Source organism: Cololabis saira, chromosome 10, assembly GCF_033807715.1.
Source record: "Cololabis saira isolate AMF1-May2022 chromosome 10, fColSai1.1, whole genome shotgun sequence".
NCBI lineage: Eukaryota > Metazoa > Chordata > Actinopteri > Beloniformes > Belonidae > Cololabis > Cololabis saira.
The window spans coordinates 4,337,284-4,359,187 of NC_084596.1; the positions used below are offsets into that span (position 1 = coordinate 4,337,284).

The 21,904-nt window shown below is 45.0% G+C and overlaps 1 protein-coding gene and 4 non-coding genes across 5 annotated transcripts; 3 read left to right on the top strand and 2 right to left on the bottom strand.

Annotated features, from left to right (window-relative positions):
- The first annotated feature begins 334 nt into the window (after positions 1-334).
- LOC133451753 (uncharacterized) lies at positions 335-2,685 on the top strand. Its single transcript, XM_061730893.1, has 2 exons — positions 335-613; positions 1,814-2,685. The coding sequence occupies exons 1-2, from the start codon at positions 335-337 to the stop codon at positions 2,636-2,638; spliced, it is 1,104 nt and encodes a 367-aa protein (XP_061586877.1). The 3' UTR covers positions 2,639-2,685.
- A 15,711-nt stretch (positions 2,686-18,396) lies between these two features.
- Positions 18,397-18,468, bottom strand: trnaa-agc (transfer RNA alanine (anticodon AGC)). Its single transcript has one exon. It is a non-coding gene; the product is annotated as a tRNA-Ala (tRNA).
- A 1,256-nt stretch (positions 18,469-19,724) lies between these two features.
- Positions 19,725-19,797, top strand: trnar-ucg (transfer RNA arginine (anticodon UCG)). Its single transcript has one exon. It is a non-coding gene; the product is annotated as a tRNA-Arg (tRNA).
- Positions 19,798-20,648: 851 nt separating this feature from the next.
- trnar-ucg (transfer RNA arginine (anticodon UCG)) lies at positions 20,649-20,721 on the top strand. The gene has a single exon. It is a non-coding gene; the product is annotated as a tRNA-Arg (tRNA).
- A 947-nt stretch (positions 20,722-21,668) lies between these two features.
- trnar-ucg (transfer RNA arginine (anticodon UCG)) lies at positions 21,669-21,741 on the bottom strand. The gene has a single exon. It is a non-coding gene; the product is annotated as a tRNA-Arg (tRNA).
- Positions 21,742-21,904: the final 163 nt, after the last annotated feature.

The following is a 21,904-nucleotide window of genomic DNA, read 5'->3' on the forward strand; positions in this document are numbered from 1 at the left end:
ATTGAAGCTCAAAAAGGACAGTTCCACAGAAGATACATCAAACAGAGACACAAGTACACATTCAAAAAAGCTAAAGTCGGTAAGAAATGTGGAGATAGGATGGATTCACAATGATGGAAAATTGACCAAACAAGTCAGGGCAAAGCAGGGTGGTGGCACCAGAAAAATCAAACTGTCAATTGATGCTGAAAGAGAAGATATACTTGAAGAGGGGAAGAAGCTTTTTTTTCCTGATGGAACCTCTCCCAAAGGATCAGTATCTGATTTTGAGTTTGAGGTGTGGGATTTTAAACAGAACTGCCTTACAGGTGAGACATGCCTGACTATAGGCACCATGTATGAAGCTGCAAAGATGACAATGTTGCGATTTTACATTGCAACCAAGCAAAAAGAAATGAATGAAAATGCCACTGATGTGATCCTTGTTTCTGCAACCAGTGGCAGTGAAGTCAGTGTCGCAGAACGACAAACAGGAGATGTCACAAATGGCACAGATCAGCTCCAGCCTTCTCCAGAAACATCTCTTGATTCTGGAACTATTACCTTTGGCCCGGTTTACGGCGTGGAAGAAGACACAGACGACACGCTGTTCTTTGAGGATTTTGTTATTCCTGTCAGTCCAGCTCACCCAGATGATGTGATAACAATAACTATTCATCATGGGGACACTTTCCAAGACATGATAACTGCCTTCTCTGATGCAGAGATTTTGTACAAAGCACTGAATGTGAAACGCATACTTCCAGACAACATGGAAGAAGCAGGCAGTGGATCTGGAGTACTAAGAGATGTTCTCAGCTGTTTCTGGCAGGAATTCTATGAGAGATGCACACTTGGTGCAACAGTCAAAGTGCCTCTCATTCGCCATGATTTTTCTGCAGAAAAGTGGAAGGCAATTGGCAGAGTGCTTTTGAAAGGTTACCTCGACTGTCAGTATTTGCCAAACAAACTTGCTCTGCCCTTCCTTGAGCAGGTGCTTTTCAGTTGCATCTACAGTGATCCTAAAGCACATTTCCTGCAATTTGTGAGCAGCCAGGAATGTGAGGTTTTGAAGCAAGCAATGAGGGATTTCTCAAAAGTGGATCATGATGATCTTCTGGAAATTCTTGATGGATACGGCTGCAGAAAGAGAATCACAGCTGAGAGTCTTACAACGATCCTGGATGAAATCGCACACAAAGAGCTTGTCCAAAAACCAATGTTTGTTATTAACTCCTGGAGGGAAATGAATGAATCATCTCTCCATCACTCCAGATCATCTGACAAAGTTGCTGTTTGATTTGCAACCAACTACAAAGAAGGTCTGCCAACTGCTTAAGTTTGGTGAAGATATAACTCCAAAACAAAAGGAAGTGGCGAATCACCTGAAAAGATTCATCAGGGAGCTGGATGAAATCAAACTTCAGAAGTTTTTGAGGTTCTGCACAGGATCTGATCTCATTGTGACAGACAGCATCTATGTGGAGTTTGAACAAATGACGGAGTTCACAAGAAGACCAATTGGGTTGCTGATTGGGTAACGTACTGCGTCACGCATCGCGTCACTTCCTGGTGTTGCGGTCTGTTGCTGCTGCACGGCGTGCAGGCGCAGATCTCTCCCGACTTTTTTTGTCTAAACTTAGACTGTTTTCTGGTAAAATAGCACTATATCTGGTACATTACTGGCTTTATTTCAACACTCGCTCATTTTCTCTTCCGTAACTTTCACTGTCACCAATCACCGATACAATTTCTGTCCGTTAGCCTCCGTTAGCATCTTAGCATGGCCTCTCCGTCTCCCACCGTTTCACCTCTTTGCTGCTGAGTGTGTGAAATGTTTAGCTATTCCTCTGCCTCCTTTAGTGAAGACGGTAAGTGCTTAAAATGTAGTTTATTTACAGGGCTGGAGGCGAGGCTCAGTCAGTTAGAGGTCCGGTTCTGCCAATTTGACCATAATCCGATAGCCTCCTCAGCTAACCAGGCTAAGCTAGCGGCGGACCGGCCCATAGCAGCTGAGGGTAGCCGCTCCCCTGCAGCTCCCGAGCAGCCGGCCAGTCAGGACCGCTGGGTGACGGTTCGGAGGAAGCGTAGTCTTAAAGGGCTCACGGAACACCACCACCCGCTTCATGTGTCTAACAGATTTTCCCCACTCAGCGACACACCTGTTGAGAAACCGACCCTGGTGATTGGCGACTCCATAGTCAGACATGTGAAGCCGACTCCAGAGACCATAGTTAGGTGTATCCCGGGGGCCAGAGCGGGCGACATTGAAGCAAATTTGAAGCTACTGGCAAAGGGTAATCGTAAATATGGTAAAGTTATCATCCATGTCGGAGCTAACGACTCCCGTCTTCGCCAGTCGGAAGTAACCAGAATGAATATTGTCTCGGTGTGTAACTACGCCAAAAGTATGTCGGACTCTGTAGGTTTCTCTGGCCCCCTCCCCAATCTGACCAGCGATGACATGTTTAGTCGCATGCTCTCGCTCCGTCGCTGGTTGTATCGGTGGTGTTCAGAAAACGACGTGGCCTTTATTGACAATTGGGAAACGTTCTGGGGAAAGCCCGGTCTGATTAGAAGAGACGGCATTCATCCCACCCGGGCTGGTGCTGCTCTTGTCTCTAGTAATTTGGCCTGTTTCATTAGACCCTCTCCCTGACATCGCAGGGTCCAGGCCAGGATGCAGAGCTGTAGTTTAACACACTTCTCTGCTGCTTCTCGAGGACCAACGCCTGCCAATAAAACTGTAGGATTACATGATGTAACTGGTAACTCTAACCAGGTGCCTAGCAAAATAGAAGTGGTTGCGGTTCCCCGCCCACCACAAGTTCACCAGGTGCGGCGCTATAGAGGCGTTAACCAAAATAATCTTGTAAAAATTAAAAACAATGCACATTTGGTACCAATAAGAGACCGAAAAATTAGATGCGGACTACTAAATATACGATCGTTAAACTCCAAGTCTCTGTTAGTAAATGATATAATTACAGAGAGTAGGAGTGATGTTTTCTGCTTAACAGAAACATGGTTACATGAGGAAGAGTATGTTAGTTTGAATGAATCAACTCCGCCCGGCTACTTTAATCATCACATTCCTAGAAACATGGGCCGAGGCGGAGGAGTCGCAGCAATTTATAACTCCAGTCTCCAAACAAAAATTTAACCTAAGTGCAATTATAATACATTTGAAAGCCTCACGCTTAGTCTGAAATTTCCGAGCTGGAAATCAGAGAAGCCAGTTGTGTTAGTGGTAGTGTATCGGCCCCCTGCTGGCGCCTATCTAGAGTTTTTGTCTGAATTTTCAGATTTCCTTTCTGGATTATTGATCAGTACAGATAAATTCATCATAGTGGGTGATTTTAATATTCATATGGATGTTGAAAGCGATAATCTTAAATTAGCTTTCAATTCTCTTCTAGAATCAATGGGTATCTCACAAAAAGTGGACGGGCCGACGCATGTTTTGATCATACTCTCGATCTCGTTCTCACCTACGGTGTTAAAACTGATGGTCTGTTGGTGTCACCTGTAAACTCCCTTTTATCCGACCATTATTTAATAACGTTTGAATTGAATGTTGTTGATGTTGAAGTGCAGGGCAGGAAGTATTATTTTAGCAGATGTTTGTCTGATGAAGCTATTGCTAAATTTAAGGAGGCCATTGCTCATCTTGCGACAGTGGAAAATAGTGAAGCCTCTACTGAAGCAATAGAGGCCAGTGACCTGGGTTCTACCTCTGATGTTGATGTTGATTTTCTTGTTAGTAACACTGCTGATCTGTTGCACTCAGCTTTAGATGAAGTTGCTCCTTTGAAAAGGAGCGTTTCTAGCCACAGGAGCTTAACTCCCTGGTACAATTCAGATATTCGCATGGTGAAACAAAGCGTGCGTAAAATGGAAAGGAAGTGGCACTCTTGTAAGTCTGTAGACTTCTATCGTGAATGGAAAGATATTCTAATAGTATATAAAAAAGCCATTCGCAAAGCAAGAACAGCTTATTATTCAACGTTGATAGAGGATAACAAAGGTAACCCACGTTTTCTGTTCAGCACTGTAGCCAGGCTGACAAAGTGTCACAACTCTGTGGAGCCGTGCATTCCTGCAGCTCTCAGTAGTGAAGACTTTATGAGCTTCTTTAACAGTAAAATCACGAGAATTAGAGAAGAAATCAACCAGCTGGTTGTGGGCGTTTCTTCAGCTTTAGCGACTTCCCTAGGCTCTGACTTGACTCTAGACTGTTTTGATCCTATAGACCTCCCTGAGCTGACTTCACTCGTTAATAGAGCTAAGTCTACCACATGTATGTGTACCTATCCCTAAGCTTAGGATATGTACCACAGGTTTTCAAAGTGGCAGTAATTAAACCTTTACTTAAAAAACCTTCTCTTGACCCAGACACCTTAGCTTATTATAGGCCAATTTCTAACCTTCCATTTGTATCTAAAATTCTGGAAAAGGCAGTTTCAAGCCAGTTATGTGACTATTTGTATAGAAATGATCTGTTTGAAGTCTTTCAGTCAGGGTTCAGAATGCATCATAGCACAGAGACAGCACTGGTTCGAGTCACCAAATGACCTTCTTATGGCCTCAGATAAGGGATTAGTGTCCATATTGGTTCTACTGGACCTCAGTGCTGCTTTTGACACTATAGATCATGGCATTTTACTGCACAGGTTAGAGCATGTTGTTGGGATTAAAGGGACAGCTCTACGTTGGTTTAAATCATATCTATCTGATAGGTTCGGGTTGTTTATGTACATGAGGTTTCTTCAGAACAGTCAAGGGTCTGTTATGGTGTTCCGCAGGGTTCAGTGCTAGGGCCAATCTTGTTTAGTTTATACATGCAGCCGTTGGGAAGTATAATCCAGAATCACGGCATACACTTTCATTGCTATGCTGATGATACGCAGCTCTATTTGTCTATGAAGCCGGATGAGACAGAACCGTTGGTTAAACTTCAGGCATGTCTTAGGGACATCAAGGACTGGATGTCCAGAAATTTCTTGCTTCTAAATTCAGATAAAACAGAGGTTATCATTCTTGGTCCAGAGCATCTTAGGAAGGGACTAGATGGTGTTGCGATGGCTTCCAGTGCAACTGTGAGAAACCTTGGTGTTGTTTTCGATCAGGATTTGTCGTTTAAACCATATGTTAATCAGGTTTGTAAAATAGCGTTTTTTCATCTCCGTAATATTGCAAAAATTAGGAAAATCCTCTCGCAGAGTGATGCAGAAAAACTAGTTCATGCGTTTGTATCTTCTAGACTGGATTACTGTAATGTGTTGTTAGCAGGATGTCCAAGTAATTTGCTGAATAGGCTCCAGCTGATCCAGAATGCAGCAGCACGAGTACTGACAGGAATTAGCAGGAGAGACCACGTCTCTCCAGTGTTAGCGTCGCTCCATTGGCTACCTGTAAAATTCAGAATTCAATTTAAAATTTTATTACTTGCATATAAAGCCCAAAACGGCTTAGCTCCGCAGTATTTACAAGATTTGATAGTGCCTTATGTTCCTGGCAGAGCTCTCCGCTCCCAGGGTGCAGGTTTACTCGTAGTTCCTAGAGTATCTAAATGTAGATTTGGAGGGCGGGCGTTCTGCTATCAGGCACCATTACTTTGGAACCAACTTCCAATCTGGGTTAAGGAGGCTGACACCACCTCCACCTTTAAAACTAAACTTAAAACCTTTCTGTTTAGTAAAGCCTATAGTTAGTGTTTAGTAAACCTCTAGCTGGTGTTGGTAAATCTCTAGGTAGTGTAAACTTTAGTGTGTCAGAGTCGCTCCTGAAGTTTCTTGTGCTGGCCCCCTCTTCTCCTCCCTTTTCTCTCTTTTGTCCATGTTGCAGCATCCTTTGCCGGACACCGGAACCTGCTGGCGGTCGTGGGTGGCTTGTAGCTTGCATTACGGAGCACAAGTCTTTCCCTGACCCCTTCCCTTCAACCCTTCCCCGACCCTGCACCCCAACCTGGAACTTGCTGATTGGGCCGGAGCTTCGGGAGCTGCGTGCTGGCCTGCGGTCCCCACCCCTGGTCATCCCGCTGCTGCTTCCACCTGCCTGCTGTGCTGTTGCCATCCCTGACCCACCAGTCTGGCCCTCGACAGGAGGGTCCCCCCTTATGAGCCTGGTCCTGCTCAAGGTTTCTTCCCTCCTAAAGGGGAGTTTTTCTTGCCACTGTTTGGCTTAAGTTTTTTCTCCCACTAGGGGAGTTTTTACCTGCCATTGTTTATGTAATAACTGCTCGGGGGTCATGTTCTGGGTATGGGTCTCTGGAAAGCGTCTAGAGACAACTCTGTTGTATTAGACGCTATATAAATAAAATTGAATTGAATTGAATTGAATTGACCGCGCTGGTACATAAGCCATCTTGTCGCTCCAAATCCTCACTCTTCAACCACCCCCGTGAGAATCGTGTGGAACAGTAGCCAAGAGTTCCTGGGGTTGAGTTTGAATAACCTTCTACACAAGGGACCGGACGTCCTGAATCCAATAAGAGGAGTCCTTCTGAGGTTCAGAACTGGGTTGTGCGCTGCACTAGGTGACGTGCGCAAAATGTATAACTCAGTGTGGCTGAAAGACAAGGAAGTCCACCTACATCGATTCCTCTGGAGAGACAACCCAGAGGATGAGATCGAAGTCTTCGCCGTTGTGAGAGTCAACATCGGTGATAAACCTGCTGGGTGCATTGCTCAGGTAGCCATGAGAGAAACGGCAAACCTGCCCCAGTTCACGGCCATGGAGGAAGAACGCAGAGTTTTGGTAGAAGACAGTTATGTCGATGACATATTGACATCCCACGATAACATCAAGACACTAGAGAAGATCACCACAGGGGTCGAAGAGATCTTAAAAGCTGGAGGCTTCTCCCTGAAACCGTGGCTCTTCTCTGGTCAAAGTGGGAGGTCAGGAACTGCAGCCAACTCCATTGACAAGACAATTGTGACTGCGCCCAAAACTCTGGTGCTACCCAACCAGATGAGTGAAGAGGAGAGCAAGGCGCTAGGAGTCGGTTACGAACCAGAGTCTGACACGCTTCGGATAATGACATCTATCAACTTCTCAAAGAAGCGAGGGAAGATGAGGACGGGAATTGATTTACATGAAGGTGAAGTCAGAAGTAACACTCCAGACCCCTTGACCCGTCGAGTCCTACTAAGCCAGGTCGCTGGGTTCTACGACCCTATTGGACTTGCCACGCCTGCTAAGCAGAAAGGAGCCATGCTCGTGAGGCAGTCCTACCAAGAAGCAAGCAACCCAACTAAAGACACCTGGGATGACCCACTCTCACCAAAACTGAGAGAGGCTTCCATTAGACTGTTCGAGGAGTACGTGCGACTTGGCCAAATCAAGTTTGAGAGAAGCCTCACACCTCTCGGAGCAAAAGGCCAACCAGTAGGAGTCACATTCTCAGATGGGAGTGAGGCTTCCTATGGTGCTGTGCTTTACCTTCGTTGGGAGACACAAGATGGGGTCATCATAAGGTTGGTTGAGTCAAAGGCCAAACTGACTCCCCTCGACCAGAAAGGGGACGTGATTAAAGCCGAGCTATGCAGCGCTGTCTTCGCAGTTCGTCTGAAGAAATACTTTGAAAAGCATTGCCGCATCAAAGTCACACACTGGGTCCACCTAGTGGATAGCCAAACTATCCTGGGAGCAATACAAAAGGATAGTTATGGCTATCAGACTTTCTTCGCCAACCGAATTGGAGAGATCCAAATGGCTGGACCAGTAGAAGACTGGAAGTGGGTTGATGGAAACCACAATATAGCAGACATCCTCACAAGGGGAGCAAGTCCCGAGGAGCTCGACCAAGAGTCAGAGTGGCAACAAGGTCCAGAATTCCTGAGATTGCCTGAATCTGAGTGGCCTGTGGAGATGGCCAGTGAAATCCTGACCAATGTCGCTGATGACATCAAAAGACTGCAGAGAAAGGCGTTCTCGGCTGTCGTCACAAGGGCTCAGTCACAGAAGGCCTCAGATCCCTCAAGCACTGACTCTGGAACAAACATGGGAGACATTTCATCACCAAAAGACCAAGGTCCCACTCCATCGGCAGAGAGGCTGAAGAGGAAACCCTGGGCCTTGGGTCTTGTGCGACTTGTTGAGCCCAAACGGTTCAGTAGCTTGTCAAAACTATGTGGCACTGTAGCCTGGGTCAGAAGAGCGGCAGAATCCTGGCTGAATAAACTAGACCAAGCCTCAGAGTCTGCAAAGTGGGAGGCGAGGATGTCTGAACTCTCTGCACAAGAAAGATCACTGGCTTTCCAAGACCTGGCCATTGCAGCTCAAGCCTGTGTAGACTTTCGAGACACAACTCTGAACCGCCTAGTTGTGGCTAGAGACCGCACCACCGGTCTCCTCCATTGCGGCGGGAGAGTCCAGTCTTGGAATGAAGACAGAGTAGCCGTACCTTTGATTCCCTTCAAATCATGGCTAGGGACGTTGCTGGCTCGAGAAGCTCATGAGACAAATCATGAAGGCTTGCAGCCACATTGCTGCGCACAAGAAGAAAAGCCTGGGTGGTACAAGGGAGAAGGACTGTCAAGAAGGTGGTTAATGAGTGCATCACTTGCAAAAAGCAAAGAGCCAAGCTGTGCCAGCAAGTAATGAGTGACCGCCCTCAAGAGCGTACCAGCAGAGCAAATCCTTTCGAATATACCACACTGGACCTCTTCGGCCCCTTCGAGGTGAGGGACGCCGTAAAGAAAAGAACCAAGAAAAAAGTCTGGGGAGTCGTGTATTGCTGCATGGCTTCCAGGGCTGTCCACGCTGATCTCGTCGACGACCTCTCTTCCGAGAGCTTCCTTAAGGCTTTCTCCCGATTCACTGCGCTGAGGGGGCACCCCAGGAAGTTATGGTCAGACAGAGGCACAAACTTTGTGGGTGCTAAGCCGGCACTAAAAGAACTACACAGGTACCTCGACTGTCTACAGAGGGCATCGGTCAAGAATGTGGCAGGAAACATATATGAAACATTAGTATCTGAAACATTAGTATCTGAAACATTAATGAAACATTAGTATCTGAAACATTAATATCTGAAACATTAATATCTGAAACACTAATGAAACATTAGTATCTGAAACATTAATATCTGACACATTAGTATCTGAAACACTAATGAAACATTAGTATCTGAAACATTAATGAAACATTAGTATCTGAAACATTAATATCTGAAACATTAATGAAACATTAATGAAACATTAGTATCTGAAACATTAATATCTGAAACATTAATATCTGAAACATTAGTATCTGAAACATTAATATCTGAAACATTAATATCTGAAACATTAATGAAACATTAATATCTGAAACATTAATGAAACATTAGTATCTGAAACATTAGTATATGAAACATTAATGAAACATTAGTATCTGAAACATTAGTATCTGAAACATTAATGAAACATTAGTATCTGAAACATTAATGAAACATTAGTATCTGAAACATTAGAATCTGAAACATTAATGAAACAGTAATATCTGAAACATTAATATCTGAAACAATAATATCTGAAACATTAGTATCTGAAACATTAATGAAACATTAGTATCTGAAACATTCGTATCTGAAACATTAATGAAACATTAGTATCTGAAACATTAGTATCTGAAACATTAATATCTGAAACAATAATATCTGAAACATTAGTATCTGAAACATTGATATCTGAAACAATAAAAGCTGAAACATTAGTATCTGAAACATTAATGCAACATTAGTATCCGAAACATTAATATCTGAAACAATAATATCTGAAACATTAGTATCTGAAACATTAATGGAACATTAGTATCTGAAACATTAATGAAACATTAGTATCTGAAACATTAATGAAACATTAATTGAAACATTAATGAAACATTAGTGTCTGAAACATTAATGAAACCTTAATGAAACATTAGTGTCTGAAACATTAGTATCTGAAACATTAATATCTGAAACATTAATGAAACATTAATATCTGAAACATTAATGAAACATTAGTATCTGAAACATTAGTATCTGAAACATTAGTATCTGAAACATTAGTGTTATGCACTCCCTTCCCCCTCTTTTTCTTGTCTCCCTTCAGGTGCTCTGCATCAGGTGATTATCTGGCTCCGCCTGTATTAAAGAGGGACGGGAGGAGCAGGAGCTCTCTCTCAGACCAGGCAGCCTCACCTTGGTGCCAGGGTTGCTCCTGTGTTTCTTTGTTTGTGTTGCTTTGAGGATGGAGGTCTGTCAGTTTGGTTTTCTTTCCTCGGTTTTTGTTTTGAGGTTAGGTTCCTTTTCTTGTTAGGTCAAGGAGGGAGGTTCTGGGTCCGACGGCCCATTGCGTGGTTGGCTCAGGCTTCCCTCATGGTCTTTTCCTTTATTGTTTTGTTTGGTCAGGCCTCCAGACTCGTCTTGTTAAGTTATGGGGGTTTTTCCTTGGTTCATGAATAAACCTGCTTTTTATACGCAATTGAAACTCGAGTGTGGTGTCCTTGATGTTCTGGTCACAGAGTTGAGCCGAGTGTTCTAACTGGTGATCGTAACATTTGGGGGCTCGTCAAACAGTATTTGTTGGTAGTAGTAGTACCATGGTGTGAAATAGGGTATTTGTGTGTCATTGTTTGGGGATGCCATCTCGAGTTGTGTATTTGTGAGGTTTCTTTTGGTAGTAGTTGGTTGCGCTAAAATGGACTTTAATATAGATGATTTTGTTAGTGCTCCCACTCTTGATAAGTTGGAGGGTTGTACCAAGGATCATTTTACCCTTATTGCGGAAAGGTTTGGGATTTTTGTCAAGCAGGGGAAGAAACAGGTGATTAAAGATCAGCTGGTGGCTGCGTTGGTGGAGCGGGGATTGTTGTCAGCTGGTGAGGGTGCCTCTTCTGGATCTGGGGAGGTGGGTCTCGCTGAGCAGGTGAGGTTGAAGGAGATTGAGTTGGAATTGCGTCGGCTGGATTTGAGAGAAAAGGAGATGGATTTTGACATAAGAAGGCTTGAGGAAGAGACGAAACGTGTGGTACGTTTGAAAGAATTAGAGCTTACTGCGTCTTCACCGGCTTCGCAGCTTTCATCTGTGCAGTCACCTGGTTTTGATGTGAGTCGGTGTATTCGGCTTGTCCCTGCATTTCGCGAGGAGGATGTGTATACGTATTTCGTTCTCTTTGAGCGAGTTGCGACATCGTTGGGGTGGCCCAAGGATAAGTGGTCACTGTTGTTACAGTGTGTGCTTACTGGCAAAGCTCAGGAGGTTTACGCAGCGTTGTCTTCTGAAAGTAGCCTGGATTACGATCAGGTTAGGGCTAGTATTTTGAAGGCATATGAGCTCGTGCCAGAGGCTTATCGCCAGAAATTTCGCAGGTGTAAGAAGCAGGAGTCTCAGACACATGTGGAGTTTGCTCGTGAGAAGGAGACATTATTTGATCGGTGGTGCGCAGGTGTGGGTGTTAAAACTCTGGAAGATCTAAAGGCCTTAGTGCTTATTGAGGAGTTTAAAAATTGTGTGCCTGAAACGGTTGCCACGTATCTGAATGAGCAGAAGGCTGTGAAGTTGTCTGGTGCTGCGTCTCTTGCGGATGAGTATGTACTTACCCATAAGTCTGTGTTTGGTGGGATCGCTCACCAAACACCTGCTTCTGTGCAGGCTCGGTTTGGTGACAACACTCCTAAAGAAGGCTCAAGTGCATTTGTGGTACCAACTAAGGCAAGTGGTTCTGATGGTGCGGAGGGGAGGCCTACCAGGGAAGACTGGGGAACTAAGGAAAGCCCCGTGTGTTTCTATTGTAGGAAGCCAGGACACATTGTTGCAAATTGTTATGCTCTGAATAAGGAGAAGGTGCCTGTCAAATCTGTTGCCTTGGTTAAAACAGCTAGTCCTGTGTGCCAGTTGGCTTCACTGCCAAATGAATCTGAGCTTGGCGTGTATGCTCCCTTTCTTATGGAAGGTTTTGTGTCCTTGACTGAGAAGGGGGATAGGGTTCCCGTAACGATTTTGAGGGATACAGCAGCGTCACAGTCCTTCATGTTGAGTCATGTGCTGCCATTTTCTGAGGAGTCAGCTGGGGATTCTGGTGTCCTTGTGCGTGGCTTTGGGATGCAATACTTGGAGGCGCCTTTACATACTATTTACCTCAAGTCAGACTTGGTTACGGGCTTTGTGACTGTGGGGGTTTGCCCGTGTTTCCCAATTGAGGGAGTGTCCTTCATTTTGGGGAATGACTTGGCTGGGGGTAAGGTGCTGGTAAAGCTGGGAGGTGGGGATCCTGGAAAAGAAGGAAAGGAGCCAGTGGCTTATGGTCACGCAGGAGAAAACACTGACGCCAACCCTTTTGCCGAGTACATGTGGATGGAGAACGAGGAGGAGTATAACGGACAGGTGGAGGAGCTGCTGGAGCGGGAGTTCTTGGAGCGCTGCTTCCAGGAAATGCTGGAGGAGGAGGACCAGGACTGGTTCATCCCTTCACGTGATCTCAACAAACCAGGGGGTGGGCAGCAGCTCAACGGCCTGTCGGCCAACGATCACCTCAGCAACCTGGAGGAGGTGGCAAGGAAGAGCATCTTGAATCCTGAAGCAAAGGAGTTCATCCCGGCAGGGATAATGTTGTGGCCAATGTGTTGTTGCGCATGTAGATTTATATTGTAGTGATTTGTTTTTTTTTTCCTGCGTATGTGAACCAAAAAAAAAAAAAAACAATAATCACTAATTTAGGGTGGGGGTGTTATGCACTCCCTTCCCCCTCTTTTTCTTGTCTCCCTTCAGGTGCTCTGCATCAGGTGATTATCTGGCTCCGCCTGTATTAAAGAGGGACGGGAGGAGCAGGAGCTCTCTCTCAGACCAGGCAGCCTCACCTTGGTGCCAGGGTTGCTCCTGTGTTTCTTTGTTTGTGTTGCTTTGAGGATGGAGGTCTGTCAGTTTGGTTTTCTTTCCTCGGTTTTTGTTTTGAGGTTAGGTTCCTTTTCTTGTTAGGTCAAGGAGGGAGGTTCTGGGTCCGACGGCCCATTGCGTGGTTGGCTCAGGCTTCCCTCATGGTCTTTTCCTTTATTGTTTTGTTTGGTCAGGCCTCCAGACTCGTCTTGTTAAGTTATGGGGGTTTTTCCTTGGTTCATGAATAAACCTGCTTTTTATACGCAATTGAAACTCGAGTGTGGTGTCCTTGATGTTCTGGTCACAGAGTTGAGCCGAGTGTTCTAACTGGTGATCGTAACATTTAGTATCTGAAACATTAGTGAAACATTAATGAAACATGAAACATTAATGAAACATTAATATCTGAAACATTAATGAAACATTAATATCTGAAACATTAGTGAAACATTAATATCTGAAACATTAATGAAACATTAATATCTGAAACATTAGTGAAACATTAATATCTGAAACATTATTATCTGACACATTAGTATCTGAAACATCAGAACATAAATGCTAGTTTTCTACCCTACGGCAGTGAAACTCACTATCTGCACCTCAATGACACACAGTCGATCACCTCAACATTTATTAACTATATCACCAAGTACTGTAACTTTTTTTGTCAAAAGTCAAAAGTAATGCATTTTACATAAGAACGTGGTGTGAACTACATCAATGTTATGAACAAACTCGATATATACTCCACTTACTGTTGTCTGCACATTAGAGCCACATGAGCCACAGAACATGTGAATTGTTCCCAGATCCACAGTTAGGGCAACACATAGTGGAAAAAAGATGATAGATCAGTATAATCTAGAAAACTAAAAATGAAAAACGTGATAAGTAACGTTAACGTTACTGAGATGAGTATTAATAGCTACTCTTAACTACCTCATGATATACACACACAATGGACAGGGAACCACGTGTGACATACACACAAGTGTAGTCACATTTTTGTTATTATATACCTTTTTTTAATTTTGATTGGCCTTTGGTGAGCATTGGAAATGAATAGGGATCGGTATCCCAGGAATGCTCCGGTTCCACCTTCCACCACCAGGTGGCGCCTCGACACGTTGAGAGGTTGGTTGACAGGTGTGACGTCATCCTCCCTTCGCTTCAGATGCGCGAGGAGAGAGAGAGAGAGAGACAATATTGAGCGAGTGGCGTATTGAGCGAGTGGCGTACTGAGCGAGTGGCGTACTGAGCGAGTGGCGTACTGAACGAGTGGCATATTGAGCGAGTGGCGTACTAAGCGAGTGGCGTATTGAGCGAGTGGCGTACTAAGCGAGTGCCGTACTGAGCGAGTGGCATATTGAGCGAGTGGCGTACTGAGCGAGTGCCGTACTGAGCGAGTGGCATATTAAGCGAGTGGCGTACTAAGCGAGTGCCGTACTGAGCGAGTGGCGTACTAAGCGAGTGGCGTACTGAGCGAGTGGCGTACTGAACGAGTGGCATATTGAGCGAGTGGCGTACTAAGCGAGTGGCGTATTGAGCGAGTGGCGTACTGAGCGAGTGGCGTACTGAGCGAGTGGCATATTGAGCGAGTGGCGTACTAAGCGAGTGCCGTACTGAGCGAGTGGCGTACTGAGCGAGTGGCGTACTGAGCGAGTGGCGTACTGAGCGAGTGGTTTACTGAGCGAGTGGCGTATTGAGCGAGTGGCGTATTGAGCGAGTGGCGTATTGAGCGAGTGGCGTATTGAGCAAGTGGCGTATTGAGCGAGTGGTTTACTGAGCGAGTGGCATATTGAGCGAGTGGCGTATTGAGCGAGTGGCGTACTGAGCGAGTGGCGTATTGAGCGTGTGGCATATTGAGCGAGTGGCATATTGAGCGAGTGGCGTACTGAACGAGTGGCCTACTGAGCGAGTGGCGTACTGAGTGAGTGGTTTACTGAGCGAGTGGCGTACTGAACGAGTGGCGTACTGAGCGAGTGGCGTACTGAGCGAGTGGTTTACTGAGCGAGTGGCATATTGAGCGAGTGGCGTACTGAGCGAGTGGTTTACTGAGCGAGTGGCTTATTGAGCGAGTGGCGTGCTGAGCGAGTGGCGTGCTGAGCGAGTGGCGTATTGAGCGAGTGGCATATTGAGCGAGTGGCGTACTGAGCGAGTGGCGTACTGAGTGAGTGGTTTACTGAGCGAGTGGCGTACTGAGTGAGTGGTTTACTGAGCGAGTGGCGTATTGAGCGAGTGGTTTATTGAGCAAGTGGCGTATTGAGCGAGTGGCGTACTGAGCGAGTGGCGTACTGAGCGAGTGGCGTATTGAGCGAGTGGCGTACTGAACGAGTGGCGTACTGAGCGAGTGGCGTATTGAGCGAGTGGCGTACTGAGCGAGTGGTTTACTGAGCGAGTGGCATATTGAGCGAGTGGCGTACTGAGCGAGTGGCGTATTGAGCGAGTGGCGTACTGAGCGAGTGGTTTACTGAGCGAGTGGCGTATTGAGCGAGTGGCGTGCTGAGCGAGTGGCATATTGAGCGAGTGGCGTATTGAGCGAGTGGCATATTGAGCGAGTGGCGTACTGAGCGAGTGGCGTACTGAGCGAGTGGCATATTGAGCGAGTGGCGTACTGAGCGAGTGGCGTACTGAGCGAGTGGCGTATTGAGCGAGTGGCGTATTGAGCGAGTGGCGTATTGAGCGAGTGGCGTATTGAGCGAGTGGCGTACTGAGCGAGTGGCGTATTGAGAGAGTGGCGTATTGAGCGAGTGGCGTATTGAGCGAGTGGCGTACTGAGCGAGTGGCGTACTGAGCGAGTGGCGTATTGAGCGAGTGGCGTATTGAGCGAGTGGCGTATTGAGCGAGTGGCGTATTGAGCGAGTGGCGTACTAAGCATCCCCTTGTTGGCCATCAGCGGGGACTGCGATGCCGTCCGCTCACGCTCCTTCTGGTGGGAGGAGACCAGGTTGACGGCGTAGCCAACGTCGTTCTCCAGCAGCCAGTGGAAGCTCTGGCCCTGGTACCGGCCCAACTGGAGCCTGGATCGGCTCAGTACCAGGCCCACGTTGGAGCCGTCACCACCCTCCTGAAAACAGGGTGTTCGGTCTGGACCAGGAAAGCAGAGTGAAATGTACAACTTTAAATCACATAAGAATGAAGGAGAGAGAGAGAATGATGCCTGAATAAAACACAACTTACAATCATTGTTGCTGCCATTGTACAGTTTAGACTGGAAAGGAGCAGACGACAGTGATGTCACAGTCAGGTATTGATCAGTGAAAACAGCGTGCATGACGATAATAAGAAAGACAAGTTTTTAGTTGCTTTCAGTGTCCACAGTCAAGCTTAAGTTGTCGGCCCTAAAGTGTTTTATTTTGCTTAATTAATGTCGCGCGTCGCCGCGTACCCTACGCCGTAATCTCTGCGTCGATTTAAAGCTCTGCGTCGAACCATAAATCAGCTGTAGGCTACGCCGTAGGCTCTGCGTCGATTTAAAGCGGAACCGTAAATCAGTCATCAACGTGAATGTCACGGTGGAAAGTTAATATCGTACTCATATATAACAAAGATGTAATGCTAGTACCATATTTACCATGCCCGTTGATATGAAAACGGGCTAAAAGGTTAAATACCCAATTACTCAAGTGTTACTTTGTAAAAACAGTGTCCCGTTCTAAATAAATTGAAGCCTTTTAACCGGCCCAAACTCGGTCATTTTACAATATAAAGTTGGAAAAACGGTTACTGAGGTCATGTTTCACCAACTAGTTTAAAGTGTAACATATGGGAAAATATTGTGTCCTTACTTACCGACGACGAGACAAGACTGTCGAGACGGGGAAACCCTACTAAGAGTGAAGCCAGAAATTCGGGCTCTGATTGGTCGACTCAAGCTTGATTCTCAAACTGGAACAACCCGGGCCTGTGATTGGCTGGTGGAAACTGGAACAGAACTGGAACAAAACTGGAACAATGGAACAGAGAAGAAGGGTTTCCAGGGGGCGCGAGGATGACACGCACAATCGTGGAGCGTTCCCAATCTTTCCTTTCATCCTGAATGTTTTAGATTCCACCCTTTTTTAAATGATGAAATATTGTGTGTATTATTGAACTCCGTACCCTCCGTGAGGGTAGCTAAACCAAAGTGTCCTCTAAAGAAGCTGAAATATTTTACTTACTATGCCTGTTGTTTCGATTGTCAAACAAACTTGACACCTTAGGACATTTTAATGCCTTTTATATATTTATTGATTTATTTGAAGTCACACTCAGGGAGTAACTGACCGTCAGACACACCACGTAAAGAAATACAGGAAGAGTTGGAGGAGTAAACAGCAAAGTATTGAAGTCATAACTGACTAAAAGGAGAGGAACCAGACATTACCCCGCTCTAAAGCAGTCCACATCTCTTAGAAGAACTTTAAGAATTGAATGTTTGAATTAAGTTTGGTTAAGAAACCTTCAATGTGATTTTCTTGTCTTATGAAGCTACATGTCATTTTTTCCATTTCACCACCATGGTTGAACTATCAATGTCATCAAAAAATGTTGTTACTGTTTTTTGTAAATGATATCAGGTGCTTTATTATAAGCCATGGGTTATGCAAACTGTTTGACATAGAGAGTCGTGGGTGGTGTCATCCGCTAAATGTCCAGGCCTGAAGAATCTACATCAAGTCATACAAGCTTCCACTGCAGCCTGAACGTGCACAAGGGTGGAGGACCGTTCATCACTGCTTGCAGCTTTAATTAGGACCCGAGCACTTACAGTGCAAAGGCCCTATTGTATCTGTAGGAATTATTCTTTATTCTTGATTCTTTATTCTTTCTTTCTTTCTTTCTTTCTTCTGACGAAAGGAGGGCGTTTTTTCCCCCTAAACGTGCCCCAAAAGTCACCAAATTTTGCACCAAGGAAGGCCTGGCGAAAAATTTGATATTTCATGGTTTGCATTAATGGGCGTGGCAAAATGACATCGAGAGTCATGGGTGGTGTCATCAGACTCGGTTTTGAGTACTTGAACTTCATTGGTGCAAATTAGCCCCGCCCCTTGTTCTGATTGGTCGATATTTCATAGTTCCTATTTTCGGCCATAACTTTTGAATGGTTTGACATAAAGACTCGTGGGTGGTGTCATCGGACTCGGTATTGAGTACTTGACCTTTATTGGCCTGAATTGGCCCCGCCCCTTCTTCTGATTGGTCAATATTTCATAGTCCCTCTTTTCTGGCATAACTTTTGAATGGTTTGACATAGAGAGTCGTGGGTGGTGTCATGTCTGATATGCTTATGGGGGCGGTGTCCATGAGTGCGAGGGCCCGTTCATCGCTGCTTGCAGATTTAATTATCTTTGGGTCTGTGAAGCGTCTTTGAGATCTTTTAAAAGCGCTCTATCAATGAAATTGAATATTATTTGATTATTATAATTGTTCAAGTCTGCACCATCACCTGCCTTGATGGAAGGAGGAACAAAATGAGTCCAATTCATTTTCTGAGATTGTCCAACTCTGAACATAATTCATCCTTTATGTAACAATTACTTTTACTGATTTCTCTTCCTAACTGTATGAGGTGTAATGACACATTTAATGGAGATGCCAGGGATTGAACCCGGGGCCTCATACATGCTAAGCATGCGCTCTACCACTGAGCTACATCCCCTTCTCACCCAGTGACCTGCAATCGTTCAGACGCTTCAACGAAGGGAACGGGGACCGTGCACAACGAGATGAAGTGCCCAGCCTAGGACGACCAGGAAAGGAGGACAGTCCGGCTGTCAGCAGCACTGCATCATCTGTCTCCGAGAGACAGAAACAGGGAGAGGGAAAAGGGAGACGCTCATGGCTGAACCACTAGCGGAGCGTAAAACCAGCAACCTGTGGACCGGGACCAGAACCAGGAGTTCTAAAAACCTGTGGGGTGGTGGGGTACAGTTCTGATCCAGGTCCACAGACCTGGTACAGTTCTGATCAGGTCCACAGATGTCCTGGGAAGGGGAGGGCTAGTGGGGGCAGAGCATCTTGTTATTCATTCCTCCAGGGATATTGTGACTGGAACAGCCGGCTAAGCTGCCCAGTCAAGGTCAGATTATAGAATCAACAATTGTATTGAAAAAATAAAAACAGGCAGATCCAGTCATTTTCCATCTGCCTTAAGTCTCTAGTTCATCAATGGCGACTCCAAACAGACCAATTTGTGGTCAATTCCCGCCAAGCCGAGCTTCCAACTTCTCCAAGGTCTTTTCCATCTTTTCCATCAATGAATTCAAAAACCACTGCCAGCCTGTGATTTAGCTCTCCCAGTGTTAGAGTCTGAGTGTTGGTCGCAGAGCTTATCCCCTCAGCCACGTCAGGCAGCTCTGAGAGGGCCAGAACAGCTGTCGACGACTTACACATTTGTTGATATGCCAGGAAACCTCCAGCTCCAAAAAGCAGAAATCCTGTTATCATTAATTCAATTATGAAGCATCTTCAACTTCCTCGACCGACAGAATCGACATGCACATGATCCTCCAATGTTTCCAGGAGTCCATCACGTATCCGGCAAAAAATGTTACCATCCTTCATAGCTCTGTTAATTCACATAAAGCCAGGACAGTAGTGGAACAGGTTTGTGTAGTAAATACATCACAGTGAGGTGAAATAAAGCTGCTGAGACATCTATTGTGGGCCCTGGGGCTTAGTTGGTCAAAGCATCTGTCTTTAAACTAAGAATTAAGAATATCACTCCTGAAATGATAAAAAAGACAGACTTTGTGGAAAAAAATATCCAATGTCTGGTCTTACACAAGGTTGGTTAAAGGCTTCACCTATTCCTATTTCGTACGCTAAAGCTTAGTACATTTAAGAACGCGAGCACATTAACTAAAATGGCAGGATTAACTGTTTTTTTTTAATGAGAAATAGGAGCAACTCGTGGACCACATGGCCTAATGGACAAGGCGTCTGACTTCGGATCAGAAGATTGAGGGTTCAAGTCCCTCTGTGGTTATAGAGCCTTCAGATAGTTACATCTGGTGTCCTAACTCACATTCTTTAGAGGAAAATTTGGTTTAGCTACCCTCTCTGGTTATTACAAAAATAAGGAGAGATTAGAATTTCTCCAATAGAATGACTCTCTGCTCTCTGTTTTGTCAACTACCTGGTGATGATGTCACTTACTCTCATCCACTTGGCATTATGAGAGCATTTAGCAGGAAAACCACAACTGCCTATGGTGTGTGGAAGAGTAAGAATAGTGATAATATAACTGAAATATTTAGCTCAGGTTAACATCAATTATACGCTCTCTTACAAAAATGAAATTACTCGGCGATTGAGCCTGGCATACTGGATGTGCTAGTATGGGTAGATTGAGAGAAATACAATACATTACCAAGGAAATACATATTGTATTGTGCACATATTTAAATTGTGTTCTTTGTTGAATTTTATGCTCCTTTATATAGGCTACCACTTTGTTTTCAAACATCCGTAGGATGATCATTCCAAACTTATAATACCGGTAGGTAACATTTTGATCTGACTAGGAATTTTGTAAATTGAAATGTTAAATAAAGTTTATTAAAAAAAAAAAAAACACAAACGTTTTTATCTGACGTGTTTCCGGTTTCTGCTAAGTGTGTCCCATTCCTATTTATACCATTTGGAGCCCTCACACCCTCGCACACTTGATCACGTGACGCTGACGTCACTAAAGTCTGTGAGGGTTCAGGGCTGGAGGGTTTAGGGTGGAGATTGGGATTCAGCAATAGCAGTCCTTCACCTTAAACTCTCGGTCACCTCGTCTCCATGTTGGTGTTTTCTCCCCGACAATAGAATGAGAAAGAGTAGAAAGTTGTGGACCACATGGCCTAACGGACAAAGCGTCTGACTTCGGATCAGAAGATTGAGGGTTCAAGTCCCTCTGTGGTTATAGAGCCTTCAGATAGTTACATCTGGTCTCTGAACTCACATTCACTCTTTAGAGCACACTTTGGTTTAGCTACCCTATCTGGTTATTGAAAAAAAATAAGGAGAGATTAGAAGTTCTCCAAAAATTTGAACTCTCAAATTTAAAATTTTGTTGACTAACGTTTCTGATTCAATCAAACAAACACATTTATTTCAGTTTTAAAGAAAGGATAACTGATGTACTTCCACTTTATGGACACGTTTGTTAAATGGGTGAGTTTAGTCAGAGAAAGTACTTGATGGTACATGTCCTTTCACCATAAACAGTGTTTGGCCACAGTCCTATGTGAACATGGGAAGCTTTAATTTCAACTTTAAGGCCCAGTTCTGAGGCCTCACTCTGAGACCAGCCTAGATTTCTACAGCTGGCCCATGATTTTGGAACAAAGGAAATTAAGGAATGACTCCAAAGCTCAGCAGGCTTTGCAGTTTATTGTCCGTAGAAGTGTCAAAAGGGGGCAGGATGGAGGATTATATACACACAGAAGATGTCATTGAAGAAGTAAAAAGAGCAGTTATTTAGGACAGCATCTAGAGCACCTCTGGGAGAATCGCTTTTTAAGCCCGCCGTCGCCTCGTCCCGGACACAGACTGACAGCACGGCCCTGAAAGCCACTCACCAACCCGGCTCACCGCCCCGCTGCTCAGCAACTCACCTTTGACTCACCGTCCAGACCTGGAGCCACCCAAAGACCCGGCTCACCGTGCGAACCCGGGGACCCGCTGTTAAGCTCCCCCCCGACCGGCCACCGGAGTGAAAGAGCCAGCCCGTGGAACATTAATTCAAATTTTTGGAGAACTTCTAATCTCTCCTTATTTTTTCAATGACCAGAGAGTGTAGCTAAACCAAAGTGTCTCTAAAGAGTGAATGTGAGTTAGGAGACCAGATCTAACTATCTGAAGGCTCTATAACCACAGAGGGACTCGAACCCTCAATCTTCTGATCCGAAGTCAGGCGCCTTGTCCGTTAGGCCATATGGTCCACAATTTTCTATTCTTTCTCATTCCATTGTTGGGGAGAAAACCCCAACATGGAGACGAGGTTACCGAGAGAAACTATCTTGCTAGTATTTACATGTATGCATTTCTGTTAACATAGGGAATCTTAATTCAAACACTGTACTCATATTAAAGAAAAGAAAGTC

Bases quoted from the DNA above. Each gene is read 5' to 3' on its own strand.
- LOC133451753 (XM_061730893.1), top strand. From the start codon at position 335: ATGTATGAAGCTGCAAAGATGACAATGTTGCGATTTTACATTGCAACC. The intron at 614-1,813 runs GTCAGTCCAGCT...TGAGTGTGTGAA, and splicing joins TTGAGGATTTTGTTATTCCT to ATGTTTAGCTATTCCTCTGC.